The 21,908-nt window shown below is 44.2% G+C and overlaps 1 protein-coding gene across 1 annotated transcript in view; it reads right to left on the bottom strand.

Annotated features, from left to right (window-relative positions):
• ACSF3 (acyl-CoA synthetase family member 3) overlaps positions 1-21,908 on the bottom strand; it is a 501,265-nt gene that overhangs the window by 441,574 nt on the left and 37,783 nt on the right. The window contains exons 3-4 of the mRNA XM_085636907.1: positions 10,526-10,681; positions 8,216-8,370 (exon numbers count right to left, since the gene is read on the bottom strand). Of these exons, the coding sequence (XP_085493033.1) occupies positions 8,216-8,370; positions 10,526-10,681 (311 nt within the window). The remainder of the gene's footprint in view (positions 1-8,215; positions 8,371-10,525; positions 10,682-21,908) is intronic.

Consider the following 21,908-nt stretch of genomic DNA (forward strand, 5'->3'; position numbering starts at 1 on the left):
ATTAAAAGAAGCATAATGACGGGACTGATAAGCCATTTCATTTTGTACGCGCATGAATGAGGTACACATGCATGCTAGCACCTACAAAATGACGCATAGGCCATGTCATTGCACTTTTTGAAAATGTTAATGGGGCCATGGGTTGGGGTGGCGGGTTGGGGAGGGCGGGGAACAGCTACTTGAAAATGAGTCAAGAAGCAAACGGATAAATGAGAGTGGAGAGCAAAATGGAGGAGAGAAGAGGGTACAGAAGGACGCAGACGAACAAAAGCAACATAGGGAGTGAGACAGCAGCACAATGACAAACAAGCGCAACATGGGAGCGCAGAAGCACAAGGATGAGAGATGATAACATGAGCACGGGTGGGGGCCAAAATCACACGGATGAGGGACTGCTACGCTGAACATGGCTGGGAGAGAAGCACATGACGAAGACAGCTCGAATACATGAACTTTCATGGGGTGCTTAAAAATATAGAAAAAAGTGCCATCCAAAACGCGACCAGTGGGAGAACATAAGTACTTCGGCCATGCTCCAGGGGAGGGGCAAATACAAGAAGAGGAAGTAAAGCCTACAGAAGGTAACAAATAAGATACAAGCACATGAGAGTGACAATACAGCCAATCAATGGCAAGCAATGGGCGGGCTATAAGCCCACTGTAAGCTGCCAATAATCTTGCAACAGATAGCACATGCTTTGTCTATTAGGTGAGACCTAAAAGGGGATGAAAATGCAATCAAAGTATTTCCAGCTCAGTGCTGTTGAGAGCGCCCAGCCTTAAAAAGTGCATGTTAATTTATAAGTTGAACACGGAAACAGGCCTGGAGCTTCCCCTGCATCCCACTGAACAATCTTCAGAAGAGGTTAACATAATGCCTTTCTAAAACTCAGTCATAAATCATCCTTCTATTTATAAAGGAACAGTGGTCCCTCACAAAAAACACATAACTCTATTAAAACAACAGGAATACAATGATACCTATATATGTTGTCAAGTGGACAGTTTATAAATCATTTATGCGTGTCAAGATCAAGAAATGAGGTGGGAAGGATAAACTAACGTAACAACAAAGTTAATTTTGACTTAAACAATTCAGGCATTAGTGTGTGACGGATTTAACTTAAATAGGTATAGTCACTATTCAGCAGTACCAATGCCTTTGTGTGTATTATATTATCCATAATGTGTGAATTGATGATAATCAGTAACCACCCTCATGGCCTAACTATTTTCCGTGTATATATTTTGTGTATTCCACCCGCATTACCTAACTATTTTTCCTGTGTATATATTTTGTGTGCACTTGAACCTAAGATTGTTGCGCGTCATATACTCAGTGGCTTGATTATTGCTTTGCTCTTGATTCTGTAAAGCGCTCTGATACCTTTGGGTCTAGCTAGTGCTATATAAAACCTATAAATAATAATAATAATAATAATAATGGCTGGTGGTTCTGGTCTACCGCCCAAATAGCCTGAAACTAATTCCTGTTCTTGGTCAGGTTCAAGAACTCAAACCATTTGCCTTTGTATCAACTCTTAAAACCATACAAGGTGACGAATTCATAGCAATGACTACAATCCCTACCCACGGTACACACCCACAAGCAGACTGATCATGAGTTGCTTTCAGGAGGTCAACTGACCGATCACACAAATTAAAATTTCTCAAAAAGTCCAGACAGATTTATGGTAGTGAAAAATGTGGAAAAAAGTTGGAGGGAAAAGATAACACCGGCAGAAAACATGTTCCCAGATTGTCAACTATGCCACCGCCTGCTGGGTTTGTATGCGTCTGAAAGGCCAATCATCATTATGTCCTCCCCGACCGCTTAAAATGATACTCTACCACCTCTCACTTTCAACACAAGCTGTTCAAACACTAATAAGCAAAGTTGCAGGAACTGCTTTTGCCACCACCTCTAATCTTTCGTGCCACTGTCAAATGTTTCTGCAGAACCACGTAACGGATTGCCAGCATCTTGTTGTCCCTGGATTAAACGTGGGGTGGGGGCAGGAGATTCGCACGTGCTTTAAATTGGCTTGGATACTGGTCTTAGTTTACTTAGCTCACCTATGGTGAGTTCAAGAAATCAAAGCTCAACCTCTACAGAGGATTACTCAAAGATTATCACTAGATAACAAAGTTATCACCTCCATCAGTACAGAGCAATATATTTTGGAAAGCTCATATTTCTATTATTATATTTTATACAATACACACAAATTCATTTCTTTTAATGCATAACAAACACTTTGCAGGAAAAAGGTACTCAGAAAAATTCGAGAAGGCTCTTGCTGTAACAGTGATCGAGTAATGATCTGAAACAGGTTGGGAAAAGGTGGAGCCTACATGTCACAACAAAACAATGGGGACCATTTGTTTCTATACAAGCATCAATGCATCAAAAAGGCAATGTTAGTCTATGTCAATTTCAGGATCTTGAAGAGACCATTTTGTGGTCAAGGTCACTAAACTCTATTTCAACCTTATCCCATGGGCAGAGAGCAGCATTCGAACGATTTCAGATGGTGCAGAAATCAATAAATTGATGGATGGAAAAGCTTAAATCAATCGTAACCCGAATAAGCTCCCCTGTGTAGCCTTTCACTTCATTTTTTAACAAAAGGAAACCACTGATATTCAAACCAATCTTGGTTCAAACCCAACAGGAGCAGTGCCGCCTGATCTGCCAGGGCACATCACTTGTGAACAGGAACTCTAGCAAAGCCAGGGGCATTTCAGACCAATTAGGCTCCATCAGTGACCTGAAGCTTTCATTCCAGTTTGAATGTACATATGTGTGGGGGTATGTACATATGTGTGGGGGTATTTGCATAGCAGTGAAGCTCTGTTACAGAGTCACAGACAAAGATATAGTGTGATTGAAGGGTTAGCCCGTTTCTGTAAGCAGACATCAGTACCAGAGTCTGGGACTATGCTTCTAAATTAGAGGATCTCTCTGTAGGTAATGAAGTCCAGATATGTTTGCAACAGTGCTTTAATCTTGCATTCTTCAACTTCTGCCTCCATAGGTTTTCAGCTTTTCTCCGCTATTATTCGCAAGGTGGCATGCCCCAGCACCCTTGCTGAAGATTGCTGGCTGGTAGTGTCGATTCACATTACTGTGGGTGCATCATAGCTGTAACTCAAGGATGAGGTCAACTGAACCTTCAATCCGGCAGCATAGAAATAGGTTCCCCATTCCACCCTTAACCTAACTGTATATCAGGACAGCTTGTGATAGAAGATGATAATATGTACATGAGACCACCTCCCACTTGCTAGGCCATGGCTGCTCAAATAAGCTCCCTGCAGGAATCAAGGAGGCTTTCCATCACAAACCCAAGCATTCTGGTTACTATGGATCAAGTCAGACTCACCTTTGATACTGGTAGGAGATTCCCTACAACTTCACAGATCTAGGAAAGGCCTGGCACTAACTTCACTTTAACAGCAGTCAGTGTAAATGTGCAAATCAATATTCATCACTGAGAATTCCTACGGAACTATGTACATTTGCTTACATAATTGAGCAGCAAGGAAATGCTATTGCACGGCTGGAAGCTCCACTCTTGGTTTACTTGGAGTTAGATTTACTCAAGGTTGTAGGACAAATTGATAAGACTGGGTTAGTGTTGAAGAATATGCCTTTTAGAGGGAGCGTTTAACTTCCACCAGACGGCCAGCCTGACTCTCAAAGCTGCCCACTCAACCTTCTCCAGGAAGAAAATGGCTTTGCTTGGGTTGATTGGGGCAATCCAAACGTAGAGAAGGCCTGCCGGGAATACTCGGAATTGTGGCAACCAATCCTCCCAGTTTTTACCTTGGTCACTTCATATAAAAGTGCATTTATGTTTCGGTATAAAGGAACAGGGAGGAGCATTTCCCAATCTTCACCGTTGTATACACAGAAGAGAACAAACTCTAAGCCTAAATCATAATCCTCCCACTTCCAGCTGTAATTCAAGCTGTCCTTCAGGGATGCAAGTAAAGGAGCATACCCTATGCTTCATCGGATGAATGAAACATCAGGGCCGTAGTCTAAATCCTCTTATTCCTGTTTTCCAGATGTCTTTGAAGAATGAAAGTAAAACATCTACAGTGCTACTCTTTCATCTCAGCACTCTGGATAAAGTACACCACTCCCTTGTTGGCATTGCTATGCTCTACTGCCTATTCGGGGAACAGGAAGACCAACTTGTTAAGGGTCCTAAAAGGATCATCACAAGAACTGCTAAGAGGCGACGGAGCAGTTTCTCTGAGAGGTCACAAGGTAGTGTTCCCAAAGCAAGGGTTCCTGCTGAACACAGGAAAGTTATATTTATTGCATATTAAGTTGGCTTCAAACACTTGTCACTTCAAGAGCCCTTTTAAGGCAGGGGACGCATCTGATTCTAAAGCGTGTCTGATCTCCACGTGGTCTTTGATCAGAGGGAATCTAGGCATCAAGCCCTGGGACTGGACCTTTGACTGTTGGCACAAGATCTCAAAGCTGGGACTCCCAAGTGGGTGCGAGGAGATTTCCTCTTGGATTTTGCCATTTTTTTTTCAAGTATTTGCAGGCCCCCAAGATCAGAGGCCGGTTCGTTCCAATCCATCTTTAATGCAGGACTCTCCAATATGGCATTTGATTTGAACAATTATACTGGGGCATCATTTTACCTGGGGAAGCAGCTGGTACCTTCTCCCCTTCTGGTGCTGCAGGGCATGATTTCTTGGCACCTGCCATCCGATTCCTTCAAGAGTCGATCTTGCCCAGACCAATCTAAGCTAACATCCATTGGTAGATGATGGGGCCACTTACGCTGGATCTACCATACTCCTGGACACTGGGAATTTCATTGAACAACATAATTACTACTCATACGAAGAAAGCAACTCAGTAGGTCTTTCAACAATCCTTCATTGGTAGGTGGAAACATTTTTGGCACATACATGTGCCACAGACGCTCTCATTTCTGCGAGTTCCGTGACGCAGGAGTGTCATGGCTGCTACCTTGCTCTGACCTTCTGCCTGCAGGTACAACTGTTCACCACAGAGAACTGGACCTGCCATATATGTAGTTACTGTACCCTCGGAGATGAAAGATTTGCTTTGTTTGTCAGAGAAAGTTAAACCCTCTCAGCCCACCAAACCCTCCCATCCAGAGTGACACGGGCATATCTGGAAACCCTATGGCAGCTGAGAATATACTAAGGCCAAATAATCTTGCAATTTCTTAGCTGCAAAGGGACTTGAAAAACACTCCGACTTATGGAGCAGAATCAGTTCTATGTCTTAGTATAGGAATTGAAACCACTCTCCTCGACGGATGAGGCAATATCTCCTGGAACACAGCTCAAATCAAATCAAGGGTGGAAAGAAATGTTGTTTCTCCGAGGAGTGTCATCTGAATTACAATAATAGGAGAAGGAAAGTCGTCCCGTACTACATTTAGGATGAACACTTTCAAAACCATGCACAATCTCAAGCATTATTATTATTATTATTTATAGGTTTTATATAGCACTAGCTAGACCCGAACGTATCAGAGCGCTTTACAGAATCGAGAGCAAGGCAATAATCCAGTCACTGAGTTTATGACGAGCAACAACCTTTGGTTCAAGTACACACAAAATATATACACAGGAAAAATGGTTAGGCAATGCGGGTGGAATACACAAAATATATACACGGAAAATAGTTAGGCCATGAGGGTGGTTACTGATTGTGATCAAATCACACATTATGGATAATATAATAGACACAAAGGCATTGGTCAACCTTTTCACACAACAACAACAGGGGCAATCAGCTCTGCAGTAACTGCGGGATCCACGACACCGATACTAAATACCTTTAAATTCTCCGACATGGACTCCCTGAGATTAGCAATACCTTTTACCTTCACTCACAAAACGTTTCCTCAATCATATTTTGCTTCTGCGCAGACACCACAAAAACACAGACTCCCCTCAGTTCCCTTACCTGTCCTTCTTCTTGCCCAAATGCAACCCTACCCTGAAAGCGACCTCACTAGATCTTAAACACTTCAGAATGACATCCCACCTCTGTAATAAATACTAAATCCCTGTTTGTGTATGTAGCCTAACAACAACAGGTCCTTCCTTTGGCACAGACGCTTTACTACCAAGCCTGCCAATCTCTAAACTCGATTTATAACATAAAAGAACACTTAATTTCTACTTTTGTCTAATAAAGATTTTTCTTGTATGAAAAGATGGCATATGGATGATGAAGCAAGTCTTGAAAGCTGAGAGTCTGGCAATGCGAAGCCAGATGAGCATTTCGAGGAGCCGGGACATACGGTGATACCCATGGATGTGTAGGTGTCTCGCTGAGGTGTCCTGGGTTCTTTGCAGTCTTTGGTGCAAAAAGAGATGGTGCCCTCGTAACAGCCTGTATGCACAGTAAAGGCGTGACAGAAGGGGAAATGTGTAGCTTGGCGCTTCTGGAAGATATACAGATGAAGAAAATTCACTGCAGAGTATGAATGATGTATAAGGTACTTTTTGTAACTTGGCTCTGTTGAGGGAAGCAGGAGACAAGCTGTGGTCCAAGGTTGCTTGCAATGTTCTCTCCTCTGTCAATGTTGATGTTGCTACACTACGTTCTGGGGCTAGATGGTTGTAAGTTGGGAATTGCTACAATTACTCTATTTCAGCAGCTCTGTTTTGGTCAGGATTAAGGTGTTTTATCAGTATTCATTAGCCAGTGGCTCAAAAACAGGGGTGCATGATTGGTGTGTCAATGTCTCTTAGGTTTTCCAGATTTAACATGATCTTCATGCCGGTGGCCTCGTTGTAAAACCTCAGATCGAAGGGATGGGATCTGGCTGTTGGCTGAGATAGGCGGTCTCCTAATGCTGGTCTCCCTGATGGAGGCTTCGCTGCTGTAGCTAATATTCTCCTAATACTCCTGACCAATACTCAGATGCTGGAACTGATGTTCTCCTAATGTTCTAAAATGTGATAGAGCCCCCACCTTTGAAGATGTGAAGTGTGAAAACTGCTCAGCGTCTGAACCTAATGTGCATGACTATGACAAAACTCAGCTACAGCATGTCAAGGATAAGGGCCACCGTTGGCACTGCTCACCCTTCCACCATTTTTTTAATTTGTCCCCTCACGCTTTTCATGTACTTTCGATTTTAACAGGGTTGTTGTGGTCCTTGAACCAAAGGATCACTAGGCCATGGGCTGATGGCCAGCTCCAGTGACTCTTGGAGACGGTTGGGACGGGGGCTCTTAGTGTGTGCACCACTATTTCCTCTTGTGAGGGTAACTCCATCAACCCTCCAGTATTGGGGACACCTTTCCCCCTGTAAGGCAGGGAGAGTGAGTGTGTGTGCATGCATGTGTGGGGAAAAATGGAGGATGCTTCTTGGCCATTGTAACTATAGGGTCAGACCATATCCAATTCCTTGTCCTCCGGAGTAGCGGTCTGGCAGTTCTGCCACAGCAGCGTCCTGTAAGGATTCATTTACCCCGCAACCAAAACATGCTGAGAGTAGGAGAAGCCTGCCTTGTCTATCACCTCCACCCTTGAGCCTACTATGAGGAAGCCTGCAATTCCTATGTCAACAAATGTGCACCTATGTCAAGAATTTGAATCTTAGGGACGCCTCACCCAAACATCGACCCCCATCTCTCCATGCAGCAATAGCAGTCCAAGTAGCCCCATCTCCGATCAGACAGGACACAATAACCTGACATTTGAAAACTGAGGAGTACCACTAAACCAGCACCAGAACCAGTCCCGAACTACAGTATTAGAATGTTCCCTAAAAGCTTATATGGACTGGCATTTGCATCCTTAGTGTGCAAAACATCAGGCTACCACCATCATGTACCATTCAACAATATTAATTTGTGTATTATATAGCTTTATTTTTAAATAAGAACCCCGAGTAGGCATTTATCTTTACTATGATTACATACATGTGTACACATTATCTGCTTCACACCACTTCCCATGAGCTCGGCTTTGGCTTAGGGACCAAGCCACGCAAGGCAGACAGAAGTTCTGGGGGCTCAGTCTTCCACCACAGACCAGGACTCAGCGGTTTGGCCAGTAGGGAACATATCTAGTGTCACCTTTGATGCTGTTAAGGGATCCCTACAACTTATGCATCTGGGTACAGGCCTGGCATTCCCATCTGAGGGGGTCCCTATGCTGGATACAGTGATGGAAGCTCAGCTTCTGTACCTGATGTTCGCCTGACACGTCGCGCGCACAAAGTCCTGGACATGGGGCCGGGTGAAATGCTCCTCGTAGTAGTCGATCAGCTTGGAGTAAATAGTGGGTACGGCCATGAAGAGACTGACGGAAGGACCACTGCGAGTCAGAAAATGTTCCCAAACCTGGAAGAGAAACAATAATAGACAGTGAAGGAGAGTCGTTTTCACTGTGATTGAAACAGCACAGGCTGACTGGGTGTAAAACATGACACACTGATAAGGTATATGTTGTGCTGTGACAGAAACCACACACACTGATTAGGTGTGGTATCACTGAGATCGAAAAGGTACAAGCTGGTGTGGCATATTTATCACCTCTATAGAAGCAGCACTCACTGACAGGGTACGTGTATCATTGCGACAGAAAAGAGCACACATTGAAGGGTGTATTCATCACTGTGATGCAAACAACACACACTATTGGGTGTTTGCAACCGCTGAGCTTGAAACAGCTCATGGAGTGTAGCTGTCACTGTGACTGAAACAACACACACTGAAGGGGAGTAGTTTTCACTGTGACTGAACTAGCAAACAGTGATCAGCCACTATTAATTACTGTTCCTGTTACACAACTTATGGACCTTGGAAGGATGGACGACTAAGCCTCCAATGCAGAAATTTCGACTTGTGACCATTATGTCGCCACATTTGTCAGGGACGGGTGTTCAATGCACTGGGATTTCTGTCAGCTAATGCTCATTGGAGGTACGAATTTCTGACCAGAAGCTATGGCTTGAGCTTTATAGCTGACTGAAGCCATTTCAGGATGGATGAACAGGGCTCCAAAGAGAGAGCATTTCAAATTCAGCTTTACTGAGCATGATGTGACTGTAGGCTCAACGTGATCTCACGACTTAAGGGCTCATTCCACGTGGCCCAGTAATACCAATAGGGCTGGTAATGGGAGTTTCCAATCCCACCAGGAACACAAGAGGAGTACTTCACCTGGAGACTTCAGATGCTGAAAACAGCCGAGATCTCAGGTTGAGAAGCAGGGCAAAACATACAGGAATCATTGCGGAAACAGAGACTCTGCAGGTTATTCCCCAAAAGCCCATAATTAGGAGTATTTCACGCGCTCAGAGTTACAGACGCACATGGTGTGTGTAACACTTGCGAGTGGAGGAGTATTAGCTGGAGTACTGGGCAGAATTCGACCCAACTCATTTTTCAGCCCATATTACCTATTAGATTAGGTGGTGAGGGATGTACAAGAGCAATGAATTCCCAGATTGCGCCTTCCGTCTCTGCACCCACCCATGAGCCTTGTAGGCAGCTCCTTTAAGATGTAAACAACCACCATCATGGTAGAACAGGACGAGAGCGAGTGAGTGAGTGAATGTATGACGGAATTCCGCATACATTCACACTTCACATCTTCAAAGGTGGGGGTTCTATCACATTTTATAACATTAGGAGAACATCAGGTCCAGCATCTGAGTATTGGTCAGGAGTATTAGGAGAATATTAGCTACAGCAGCGAAGCCTCCATCAGGGAGACCAGCATTAGGAGACCGCCTATCTCAGCCAACAGCCAGATCCCATCCCTTCGATCTGAGGTTTTACAACGAGGCCACCGGCATGAAGATCATGTTAAATCTGGAAAACCTAAGAGACATTGACACACCAATCATGCACCCCTGTTTTTGAGCCACTGGCTAATGAATACTGATAAAACACCTTAATCCTGACAAAAACAGAGATGCTGAAATAGAGTAATTGTAGCAATTACCAACTTACAACCATCTAGCCCCAGAAAGTAGTGTAGCAACATCAACATTGACAGAGGAGAGGACATTGCAAGCAACCTTGGACTGCAGCTTGTCTCCTGCTTCCCTCAACTGAGCCAAGTCACAATTCTGCATGCCTTAGGAACTCCGTCATTTGAACAAATGCATCTTTAGTACGCATTTGTTCTGCACACAAGTCGTTTTAACGACTTGCATTGGGGGGCACTGGATATCAGATTAGTTTAATTTACTATTCCAACGCCAGTCTGTGCAACAGTAGGGAAGGTGTTGGATTTTAATTCCAAGACCACTCCCCCATTGTGCCCCCAGTAAAGCAAGTCATTGTAAACACTTGCGTGCAGAACACATGCGTGCTAAAGATGCATTCGTTCTACTGCCAGCGCTGTAAAGGCACAGCGTGATTCCAGCTTCATCCTAAAGGACATTTCCCAAGTGAGTATGAGGGCTAGATTGTCCAGAATACTAAGAGGCATAGCAGGAATGCCACAGATGGAATAAAAGAACAAGGCGCAACCCTAAAATATTACCTTTTTTGCAGAGAACTCTGGCAGCATGACACACGTGGCACCCACCCACAGTGGGCAGAGTAACTTGTTGACTATGCCATGTACATGGTGCAGCGGAAGCACATGGAGGATGGAGTCTTCCTTTGTCCACCCCCAGCTGTCAATGAGGCCAGTCACCTGTGAGGGGCGAGAAATAAGAAAGTATGTTGTAAATGTGTAGCTACCCCTATTTCCAACTAGTGAAATCAGTGGCGTAGTTTCAGGAGGGTGCTAGGGGTGCTACACCCCCCTACCCCCAATAAATGTATTTTTAGATGAATAGTTGGGTACAGGTTTTTCAGTCAGAGATGGTGAGGTCTCTGTCGGATTTTATCTGGGATTGTTGCATACATACACTGACAAAAACACACACACTCACTTATTTCGGTTTTGAAAGCCCTAAAAAAAATTATTTGACAAAATATTGTGTTTTTCTTATTTAGTTCTCCTAGTTCTCCTAATAATCTGTATTCCTCTCCCTTTCCAATGCCTCTTAAGCCTCACGCGTGTGCCCTGCATGCCATATAATGTAGTATAACATTATATGCCATTGTAATTGTGAGGAAATCTGCTGTTTAGAGCCCCTTTCCCCCGACCAACCTACGCTCCTGGGTGAAATAGTACAAATTTAACACTTTTAGGTTCCAGCCAGTATTCGAGCTGGGGAAGAGCTGCCGAGCTGGGGAAGAGCTGCCGAGCTGGGGCGGAAGTAGGACAAGAAGTCACCAGAGATTCAAGTGAGCGTGCGCACTTTGAAGGAGATTCTCCAGCATGCACTCACTCGGGTGTCCGTCTGGAAGCTATTTCTGTGTTTTCGGTACTGGAAAAGTTTCATACTATAACCAGTGGTCGAAGTGGGCAGGATCAGCAGGCACAGCGTGCCTCTACTTCTTCAATTCAATAGATTCCGCTCCCCTACTTTTTTATTAGGTCTTGCCTGAGACAGTGCACATGTGAGGCTTCTAGTAAGGACTTTAAACTCGGACCACACACTTGTGCGTGTGGTCCGAGTTTAAATTCACACACTATTGGCCTTTGCGTACGTCTTTCTAAGAAAGACAGCACGCAATTGGCCAAAGGCGGGTGCATGTCCTGCCTTCTCTCTCCCCTGGCCTAGGAAGCTCGGGAGCGAGCAGCAGCGCGGCCGGGTGCCAGCTGCATACCTCACTTCCCTTTCGTGGCCGCACTTGCTGATAAAACAACTGTTAGTTTCTTCTCATGTGCTGGCATTTTGTGATGTGCATGTTTAGCCTAGAAGTGGCCAAGTACGTGGTGAAGTGGAGGAGAGTGGAGGTTAAATAGTTAGGAATTTTTTATGTAATGCCTCTGCCTGGAGGTATTTTTAAGGATTCATGCCAGGAGTACCAATCTTCGTGAGCTCACAGCTGTCACAATGAAAACAGCCTTTTTCCGCCCTTTTTGAACGTCTGCAGTCAATTGTGCTGGTTAGCCAAAGCGCACGCACCAGTTAACCTTGTGACACAAAATTTGAAAAATTAAATACAGAGGAAGGAGATAAGGCATGCTTGATAGAAGGGGAAACAGCAATATAAATTACAAGTATTTTCCTAAAGTTGCAGAACCTTCCCCGAGTACTTCCTCTTTTCAACCATTGCAGGAAAAATTCCTTATTGGCCATATTTCCACACTGCTGAGACATAGTTTGTGCAGCTTCAGGCATGAAATGCTTCTGGCATCCCAACAAAGAAATTGTGAAATTCTCGTAAAAACTTTAAAATAACATCAATAAACATGTATCATAAATTCTGATGAAGCATTATTGAAAAAACATATGCGCCAACAGAAAACAGGCGAACACATGATCTGTAATATTGACGGCCATTTCCTTCACCATATTAGTTTATTAATTTAGCAAGTAAATGCAAACTATCAGTAACTCAGTTTTTAGGTCTCGTCTGGCATTAGCAGTGCACAGCGCTGCCCTCGCCATGCGAGGGCTTTTTGTAATCAATTCAACATGTGCATGTGTACGGAGGGACAAAGATGGCGTCGGGCTGTCCACATACAGCTGCAAATGCACGCGCATGTGGACAGCCCAACGCCATCTTTGTCCCTCCGTACGTGTGCACATGTAAAAAGCCCTCGCATGGCGAGAGCTAACGCCGTCGGGCTGTCAACATGCACGCTCATGTGGATACTGAGAGAAAGGGGGCGGCGCTCTCCTGTCCTGGGCACACTCTGATCTTTGCCAGGCGTGTTGAATTCCAGTCACGTCTGTGGCAAAGCAGTCGAAATTCCGCCTCACCAATGCAACCTCAAACGCATTAACAGCACCTAAGCACAAGCCTATGCAAGTATAATTTAATGCCAGACCACAGTTTGCAAGTAATAGTGTATAAAGGGATATTTAAAGTGTGTTTTAAGCACACTTCTGATGGCCGCAGCCGCTTTTTACTGGTAAATGCTTTTCCCTTTCAGTAGTGATTATGAGCCCTGGGTGAAGAGGTCTTGTGTGCAGTTCCTCCTGTAAGCCTCACTTCCAGCTGCCAATCTTTACTTCACAGTGAAGAGAAAGCCACGCAGCACCTTGTTAATAGTGTATATTGGTTGCTAAGGATGCCAAGATGCTCTTTCAAGATCTCGCGAGATCTGCTAGCAAAGGATTCCCTAAACGCCCCGGCCACCTTTTGCGCGCGCCCGTTGCTTGGAGACGTGCTTGTTAGACTGGGTCATCGTCCCCGGAGCGGACCACCGCAACCATGGTGAGTTTCTACCTATCTCTTGCTTGCCCTTTACATTCAGATGGACCCGCACACTGAGTTCCCATTGCAGGAATCCGCCAGCTTCCCGACCCTTCTCTCAGACTAATGTATGCCAATGACGGGGACTCTTAACCCGACTAGAACACTCTTAACCTGAGACAGGACAATAACATGCTGTTCCCTGAGTGATTGACCAATGCATTCCTAATCCAAGACAGATCTAAACACCCTTAATTCGAAGACAGCAGTCCATCCTTAATCCCAGACTGCTTAGTGTACCCTAAACAAGGACTGGCAAATCAATGCACCCTTAACATGAAATATCCAGAAGCATCGTTATCCCGAGGCTGACCAATGCAACCATTGCATCAGACTCGCCACTGGGCAGCCGTAAACTAAAACCGATATTACATCATTATCCCGGTTTGTGATTGTATGCAATCAAAAACTGATCAAGGCAATCTTACCCATAGACTGGCACATGTATCCCTAACCGGGACTGACCCCTGCTCCCAAACCAGAGACTGACGCCAGTGCCTTATCGAAAACTGATCCCTAGATCCTGATTGGAGAATGGCCATGCTTATCCCTTACCCGCAACACATCCCTTCTCCCAACAAGGAGACTAACCAGGGAGCCCTAACCAGAGACTATCTCGTGGATCCCAAACCAGCGATAGACCCGTGCATCCCTAATGGAGACTGATCTATGCATCCTTAACCAAAGACTGACCTCTGTACTTAAACCGAAGACTGACCATAGCATTGTAACTCAAGACTAAACCATGGCTCCTAACCAAAGATTGACCCAGGCCTTGCTAACCAAAAATGACCAGCCTATCCAGGACCTTGACTGACCTGTGCATCCGTGAGTGCACTCTAAAACGGAGGCTGACCAGTGCTCCAGGACTGCCATTTAATTTTCTACTCACTAACCCATGCATTTCTAAGTTGGCATTGACCCCTGCATCTCTAATATGAGACTGATCCCTGTGTTTTTGTAACGCCCTGAACGTCTCAGGATCGTTTAACAGACACGACAATGAGGACGCAACCACTTGTGAAGGGTTAGTTCTTTTAATGAAGGCAAATAAAATACAAAGAACAAACAAAAGTTATAGTCACTGGAATCCTCCAGGCTAAGTACGTTACCAGCCCACAGCACGGATGGTCCTAACCGTCCTCTGCATATACGCCGATCCCGGCGTATGCCAACAGAGGGCAGAAATGAAATGGCCGACAATGCCAATCGGTAGGCTGTGAGGGGCACGAAGAGTGTTGGGGAGAATCGAGGAGTCAGGGAAACACCCAGCCGGGGTCTCTACCTGAAGGGAGCAGCCGCTCAACCTCTTCCTCAGACTGCACCGGGACGCGGAGTCACCTCCTGGTGATGCGTCACCGATACCCCAATCACAAGCAAGAAGACTGAACCGAGAGCAGCCGCTCGATCGATCCTGTGGACTTCCGAGTCTGTAACGCGGCAAACACCTCCTGGTGTGCGTTACAGCTGGCAGTCCCTGTGTCTCTGGTCGGGCTGGGAGTTACGACTCCAACCAGCAAAAGCGCCACTGCGCTTGGACTCAGCCGAGTCAAAAAGCGAAGCTCAATGGTTGACCGGTAGAGCTTCCGGGTCCTTCACAGGTGACGATGGGGCAAGACACGGCCCAGGGAGTAACGACTCGACCTACCTCCGTTCTTGCCTTACTGGAGCACCACTCCGGAACACTGCTCTTCACGAAGCAGGTACGTCGGTGTAAACACAATATCCGCCAGCCTTGTACCTCCCGGTTCCTCCCTTTATAGGGCGTGTTTTCCTTGAGTTATGTAACAGCTCTCCTGTTTACATAAGGGCGTGTTTCCCTTGAGTTATGTAACAGCTCTCCTGTTTACATAAGGGCGTGTTTCCCTTGAGTTATGTAACAGCTCTCCTGTTTACATAAGGGCGTGTTTCCCTTGTATGACAGGAATTCTTGACAGTTTTAACCCAAGGCTGATCCTTAAATTTAGACCAACCCCTGTGTTGTAATTGGAGATTGAGGCCTCTGTCCTACCAAAGAATGACCCAGGCATCCTTAAACCTGAAATTGTCAAATATGTTCCCCTAACGTGGAACTGACCAGCACACCCTTGCCTAGAATTTAGCTGTGCGTTATAACCAATATTGAGCAATGTATTCCGGACTGGGACATACCCTTGAATACCTAATCTAAGACTAACACATGTCTCTACCTGGTGTTTGAACTTTGCATCCCTGACCTGAGACTAACCCCTGCTTCCCTAATATGGTACTGACAAATGCATTCCTAACCCAATACGAACAGAAGCTCTCCTAACCTGACTGACAAATGCATTCCTAACCTGACACTGACCAATACAATCCTAACCTGACCAATGCATTCCTAACCTGACACTGACCAATGCTTTCCTAACCTGACACTTCAAAGTTGGCAACCAATTGCCTCTTCAGTTTGTCATAGTCTCCTTCGGGACTACGACCGTTTTCGGAAATCTCAGGCCAATATGACTAAGTCCTGATGATGATCCCGGTACCTCTGTGTATGGGATCGAAACGTCGTCGACTCCTTAACACCTTCACACTGGTCTATGCATTATTGATGTGTGCTAAAGTGTCTTCCTCATTGTACTTCTATAGATATTTTCTTACTTTATCCTTCTTGTGAGGGACCACTGTTCATATAAAATTCTTAACCAAGGAGTCCTAACCGAAAATTGACCTAGGTTTCCTTGATCTAAGACTGACCAAGGTTTCGCAGACCCAAAACAAACATTCCTAAACCAATACTGATCAATTTACCATTAAGCTAAGGCTTATCTGTACACCCCTAATGTGATGCTGACACCAGATTTAGCTGTGTACTTAAACCAAAAACTGACCAATGGATTCCTAAAAGAGACGTCCTGTGTCCTAACTTGAGGCTAACGTTTGCCTCTTAACCAAAGACTGACCAACACAGTCTTGATTCGGGACTGATAGAGGCATCTTAACCTGAGGTCAAGGTATCTTTGGCCTTAGACAAACTCATCTCTCCCCAACCTGAGACAGGAAAATTCCTAGGATGAGCAAGATTGATGCATCACTAATTTGAGAGATAAACTGGAGCATCTTAACTTGAGACTCACCAATGGAAATTTCATCTGAGACTGAGCAAAGCATCCATGACCTGAAACCGAGAACACACATTTTTTGACCACTGACTAACAAATGCATTTCTAACCTGAACCTGATCAGTGCACCTTTACGGGCTGATAAATATGCATCCCTAAAGTGAAACTAAGCAATGCAACCTAGCCCAAAAGAGAGGTTTTCCAATGCACCTTTATACTAAGACTACTCATTGTGTTTCTAACCTGAAACAACAGCTAAATCAATGACCTGGGAATGGCCATTAATACCCAGCCTGATACTGAAGAGTGCGCCGTGAACTGAAATCACTGTTTCCTAACCCGAGACAAAGCAGTGCTCTTTAACTGAGACAGACTAGTGCAACGTTCCTTTACCGGCACACCTTAATACGAGAGTCACCAATATATCCTTGGCCTGTGACACTGCAATATGTCCTAGCCTGAGAGAGACCAGTCAGTGCGTTCCTAGCCTGAAACTGGCCAAAGCATTTTTTTCTATACATGTTTTAGAGCATTTATGTAAAGGAAGCACCTGCATTTGACAGACAAAAAGTATGTATTATGCAGATTTAGCTCATTTACTCAATTACAAGTGTTGGTTAGATCACGTGGAGGTTGAAGGGGATGAAAGGGCGTGCAAGAATGAAACAGTGTCCAACAAACAAAGATCTAGAATTTTGTGACTTTGTGTGATGCAGAATTACTAGAACAAGCATTAAAAATGCAATAGGTCTCGCCTTTCATTGAGTTAAAGCTATTTGCTTTGATATACTGTTCCATTAGCAAAGCAAATGGCTTTAACTTAATCAAAGGCAAGACCTATTGCATTTTCAATGCTTGTTTACTATTGGTGCTACATGTGCATCACCGTAATAATATAGACTATATTATTTTTATGGTTTGCATATGATCTAAAATTGTCTGGTAGTAGGACAGACAGATCCGATTAGGTTGGAGAAAAAGGGAAAGGAGAACGTAGAAGAGCAAAAAAGGAAACGGGGTGGAGGGATGGAGAAAGAGTAAAGGATCTAACAAGAACCATTTTATGCAATACGCGCCTCTGTTTACGTGGCATAGCAGAGTGCCATGCACAAGCAATAGGGGTGTGCAACATCACAAACATTTTCCACAGAATTTTCCGAAAAGTACACACATTTCCGTGAATGGTCAGAAATGTTGTTTGCCTAGGCCTAATTGGCTGTCACTGAACTAGCAAACATTATGGGGAACATGGTGTTATCCAATTAGTTTGCAATGCCACTAATGCACCTTTGAGCTGAGTGGCCTCGAACGCTAATATATTACACAATTTAAGGCCTCATTGTGAGGAATCTATGAAAGATTGCACTGCAAGGCCATGATTACAAGTGGGCTTTTGACCCCGTTTCAGTGGCAAACAAGAGCTTGCACCGGAAATGTGATTACAATTTGCCTCCTTCCCATGACCTTCACTGCGTTAAACTTTGCACAGAAAAGGAAGGCACATTGCACGAAAAGCCATTTAGAACATTCCAGACCAGGTAAAAACATACTCAATTTTCGCATTATTCCTCCTTCCGAAGGTTTTAAGTTTACAATCTGCTCCAAATTGAGCTCCTGCCAATCAAGTGGTAATTAGCACCCGGACATTTGCACACTATTTGTAATTAGGCCCAAACAATTATTTCTTGGGCATAGCAGATTAAAACCTTTCTGACAAATCCAAACAAGCATTTGCAATGCAATAGGTCTTGCATTTACGCGAGTTTAAGCTATTGGCATTGTAAATGACAATTCCTTTTATTTATGTTATAAAAACTAAAACAAAATAAAAGGCATTGTCATTTACAATGCCAATAGCTTCAACTCGCGTAAATGCGAGACCTATTGCATTGCAAATGCTTGTTTTAAACATGCATCCCAGGACTGCAGAAATAGCCAAGGCACACAGATAAGACTCGCCGTTTATAGCCGTTCGGGGACGGGCAGGGTGGCCGAGAAGGAAAGGACTCTTTTCCTTATTGCCCAGAGAAGACAAAGACCGTGTCCACTTCTGCTGGCGCCTCCTTTCATTCTTCCTCTTATTCCCTCTCTTTCTGTGCAACTCTCCCTCAATCATTGAAAACATTGACTTCAAGAAACAGTCCTCACCCTCTCTTTCCTCCTTTCGTTTATTTGTTCCCCTGTGAAATGCATCCAAAAAAGAAAAAGAAAAACACTTGTTGGAAATGTCGTCTTTTTCTGAAATTTTTCTATTGCAAAGTGCAGCCTTAGGACAAAAAGGTTCAAAATATGAAAAATAAATAAATAATGAAATAAACCAAGACAGAGTGGTGGTAAAGCTGCCAGATGATTATATTCACACCTAAACACATTAGCACCACTTTACAGAGTTTGCGAGTGAAGCGCTACTTTTGTTTTCTATTCTTTGAACAGCATAGTTTTCCCCAGGTGGGGAAGTGCATCAATCCTGGAGGCACTGCAATGCCTGATTGCTGGGTGGATTGGAAAACAAAATGCGTACCACAGCTCTGTGTTCACGGATGTGGTCTTTTTAAACATACTGCTTACGTTTTGTAAGGCTATAAGCAATGTACATTGAAATGGGTCCCTTCTGGGCCCTGAAGTCATGTCCTTAACTTTTCAGGCGAAAGCACTCACTAATTTCTGAATAGTGAGTGTAAAAGTGTTATGGTAACCATGTTGTTCTGCTTACATTTCACAAGCTTTACTTAATCTAGCATTCCCTATGAATGATTGCTTTTTTTCCAGGATGCTGGTACTTTTTAGGTCTTGCGCCTAGCATTGCAGTGCATAGCACTGCTCGCGCAGCGAGAGACCTCTTGTAGGGGGTTTGAAAACGGCTCTAGGAATCGCACACCCTCTGCGTGTGCTTTTCCTTTTGGGCCACGTTATTGGCCTTTGCGTGCGTCTTTTTAACCAAGACAGCACGCAATTGGCCAAAGGCGGGCGCATTGCTCCCCCCATGGCCTATTGGTGTCTGTTACGCGCACCGCTGCCATGTGGTTTCAATTATCGTGCCCAGACACGGGCGCGATAATTGAAACCACATGGCAGCGGTGTGGCGCGCACCACTCATTTTAGATTAGCTGTAAGATTAGTTTACTTAAAGTGCACCAGATTACCGACATCTTCAAACAAGGTATTTAAGGGTTAGCGACGATATGCATTTTGCAGTAACTAAATTCTGCGTGCTAGAGCCATTTCTGAGCGTTATCGACTGCTCCGCTGCAACCAGTGCCGCATTAACTGCTTGTTTGAAGTGGTCTGTCCATATGATGAGGCTTATAGCGGACGTTCATTCTGCTTAATGTATAGTGAGGGGTTGAGCCGGTCTACTGTACGAATATTGCTAGAAACTTGCTTGCACCACCCTAGAGAGATAGTTCATTAAAGGTCAATATCTAGCTTACCGCGCTCTACCGTATAAACTACCATACCGCAGCTCCATGCTGTACCATGCACCGCACTAGCAGGGGAAAGTGCAGTTAAAATAATCAAAGCAGACCCCTTAGTAGCTTCAGCCTGACTTTGCACGAAATGAAAGTACTCTGGTATAAGTGATAAATTCTATGTATATTTATGGTGACTGCTGGCCGGATCTCATTGCTTGTTATAATAGAAGTGCCACACTTCAGCTGCACTGTGTTCACTAATAACATTTAGTACCAGACTATTCCCACTTGCTAATCTAAATACCAAGATTGCATAACAAGAAAGCTGAAATACTTAATGTGAGAAGTATTTCATTGTATTGATCAGTGACTGGGAGCAAAGTGAGGCATTATTATAATAATGCATCGTTGAGGTAGATGGTTCTTGGAGTCTAAAGGCTTTTATAGCAGTTACCTTTAGATCCCGCCACTGGTATTGTTACACGCTGGAGCCAGTTGCTGAAATGTTGTTAAAATGCAGGCAGAACACTGGGTCATTTGAAGTTGCCTTTCACTTTTGGACGTTGTCGGTTTACTGTGCATCACTGCAATAAAACGTTTCTCGTTGCATAAAGCAACAACATTTCAGTTCTGTATCCTTATGTAGTGTACTGATGGTACACTTTAGGGTATCCTTTATTTTTTATACATTTGCAGTAGTTGCATCCCTGCTTGCTTAGCTGGCAGAATGTTGTTGCAGTGATGACTAGGAGTTGATTATAGTTGAGCTTTTTTCTTCCAGTTAAACAATGAAGTAACATTCATACAGCCTAGATTCAGGATGCTGCCTCCCTGCCAACATTTTAGGCATCCCTTTTTTATGTCGTTAACATTCAGTTAAAACAGCTGTTTAGCTAGGATGTAATGTATTTTTTCTCACTGAAGAGACTGAATTATCATCCATCTGCTGAATGCACCCATGGGCCTTCTGAATCAATGTAAATAATAGCAGTGTATAGTACCTAGTGTTCTATATGCGATTTGCCTTCAACTAGTAATTACCATTGGATCATTGTGTTCTGTTTCACTCTAATGCCAGTTTTTAAAACAACAAGCATTTGCAATGCAATAAGTATCACATCACTGAAAGTTTGAGCTTTTGGTGTTCCATTATTATTGCCACGCCAATAGCTCAAACTCTCAGTAATGCGAGACCTATTGCATTGCAAATGCTTGTTTTTTTAGGCAGCATATTGCTCTTGTCTAGTTCGTAATTTGAATCTCATCCAGGTGTTTATAGCTGGGCACAATTGGGTTGTAGTTGAAGGCAGTGCAAATTTCTCTCAGTGGGGCAGTATGGTGTTCAGTGTGGGAGAAGATGTGGCACTATGGTCAGAGCTGCCCAATTTGGAACTGGGAAACCAGGTTCAGCCTTCATGACCAGGCTCTCAGAACACTCTCCCGAGGAAGCAAATCCCCATGCTAGACCTTAGAAGGCCTGGCTAGACCTTAGAAGCCCTGGTGTCTTAGCACCAGCAGGAGAACCCTAGCCGTGGCAAGTGTGAGCTAACCTTAAAGGCCTGTCCACCAAAATCCATAGCGAAGTTCATCTCCAGTCTTGCGGGCAGGCCTATGAAGCAGCACACCCTAGAGCAACAGTGACTCTGTCACTGAGGTCACAGGAACTTTGAAAAGGGCCGGCTCTAGAGCGGTGCAACCAGGGTGACCGAAACAGGTGCTGACTTTGGTTGGGGGCATCGTGTTTGCAAGTATATTATGGTTTTAAAAGCGCTTGCTGCCTCCTTCTTGGCCTCCAGCAATTTTCAGCAACAATAAAAATGTCAGGATAATTCAGAGATTAATTTTCTTCCTAGAGAGAGATCAGAGTTTTGTCTAGTGGAAGTTTTGACTCATGGAAAGGTAGCGCAGAGGGTTAGGATGCCTGTTGTTAAGAACAGGTACCATGCAGATCACCAAGTGCACAAAATGTAAATAGGTCAGTAGATTACTGCTTTTGTCAGAGAGATCCTTTTGTTACTTGCAGTTTAGAAGTTAAAATCCTAACACAGAACAGTGACCTATGAACTGTCATCTAAGAGCTGCATGCAAACTGCAAGGTATAAAT

Source organism: Triturus cristatus, chromosome 12, assembly GCF_964204655.1.
Source record: "Triturus cristatus chromosome 12, aTriCri1.1, whole genome shotgun sequence".
NCBI classification, from domain to species: Eukaryota; Metazoa; Chordata; class Amphibia; order Caudata; family Salamandridae; genus Triturus; species Triturus cristatus.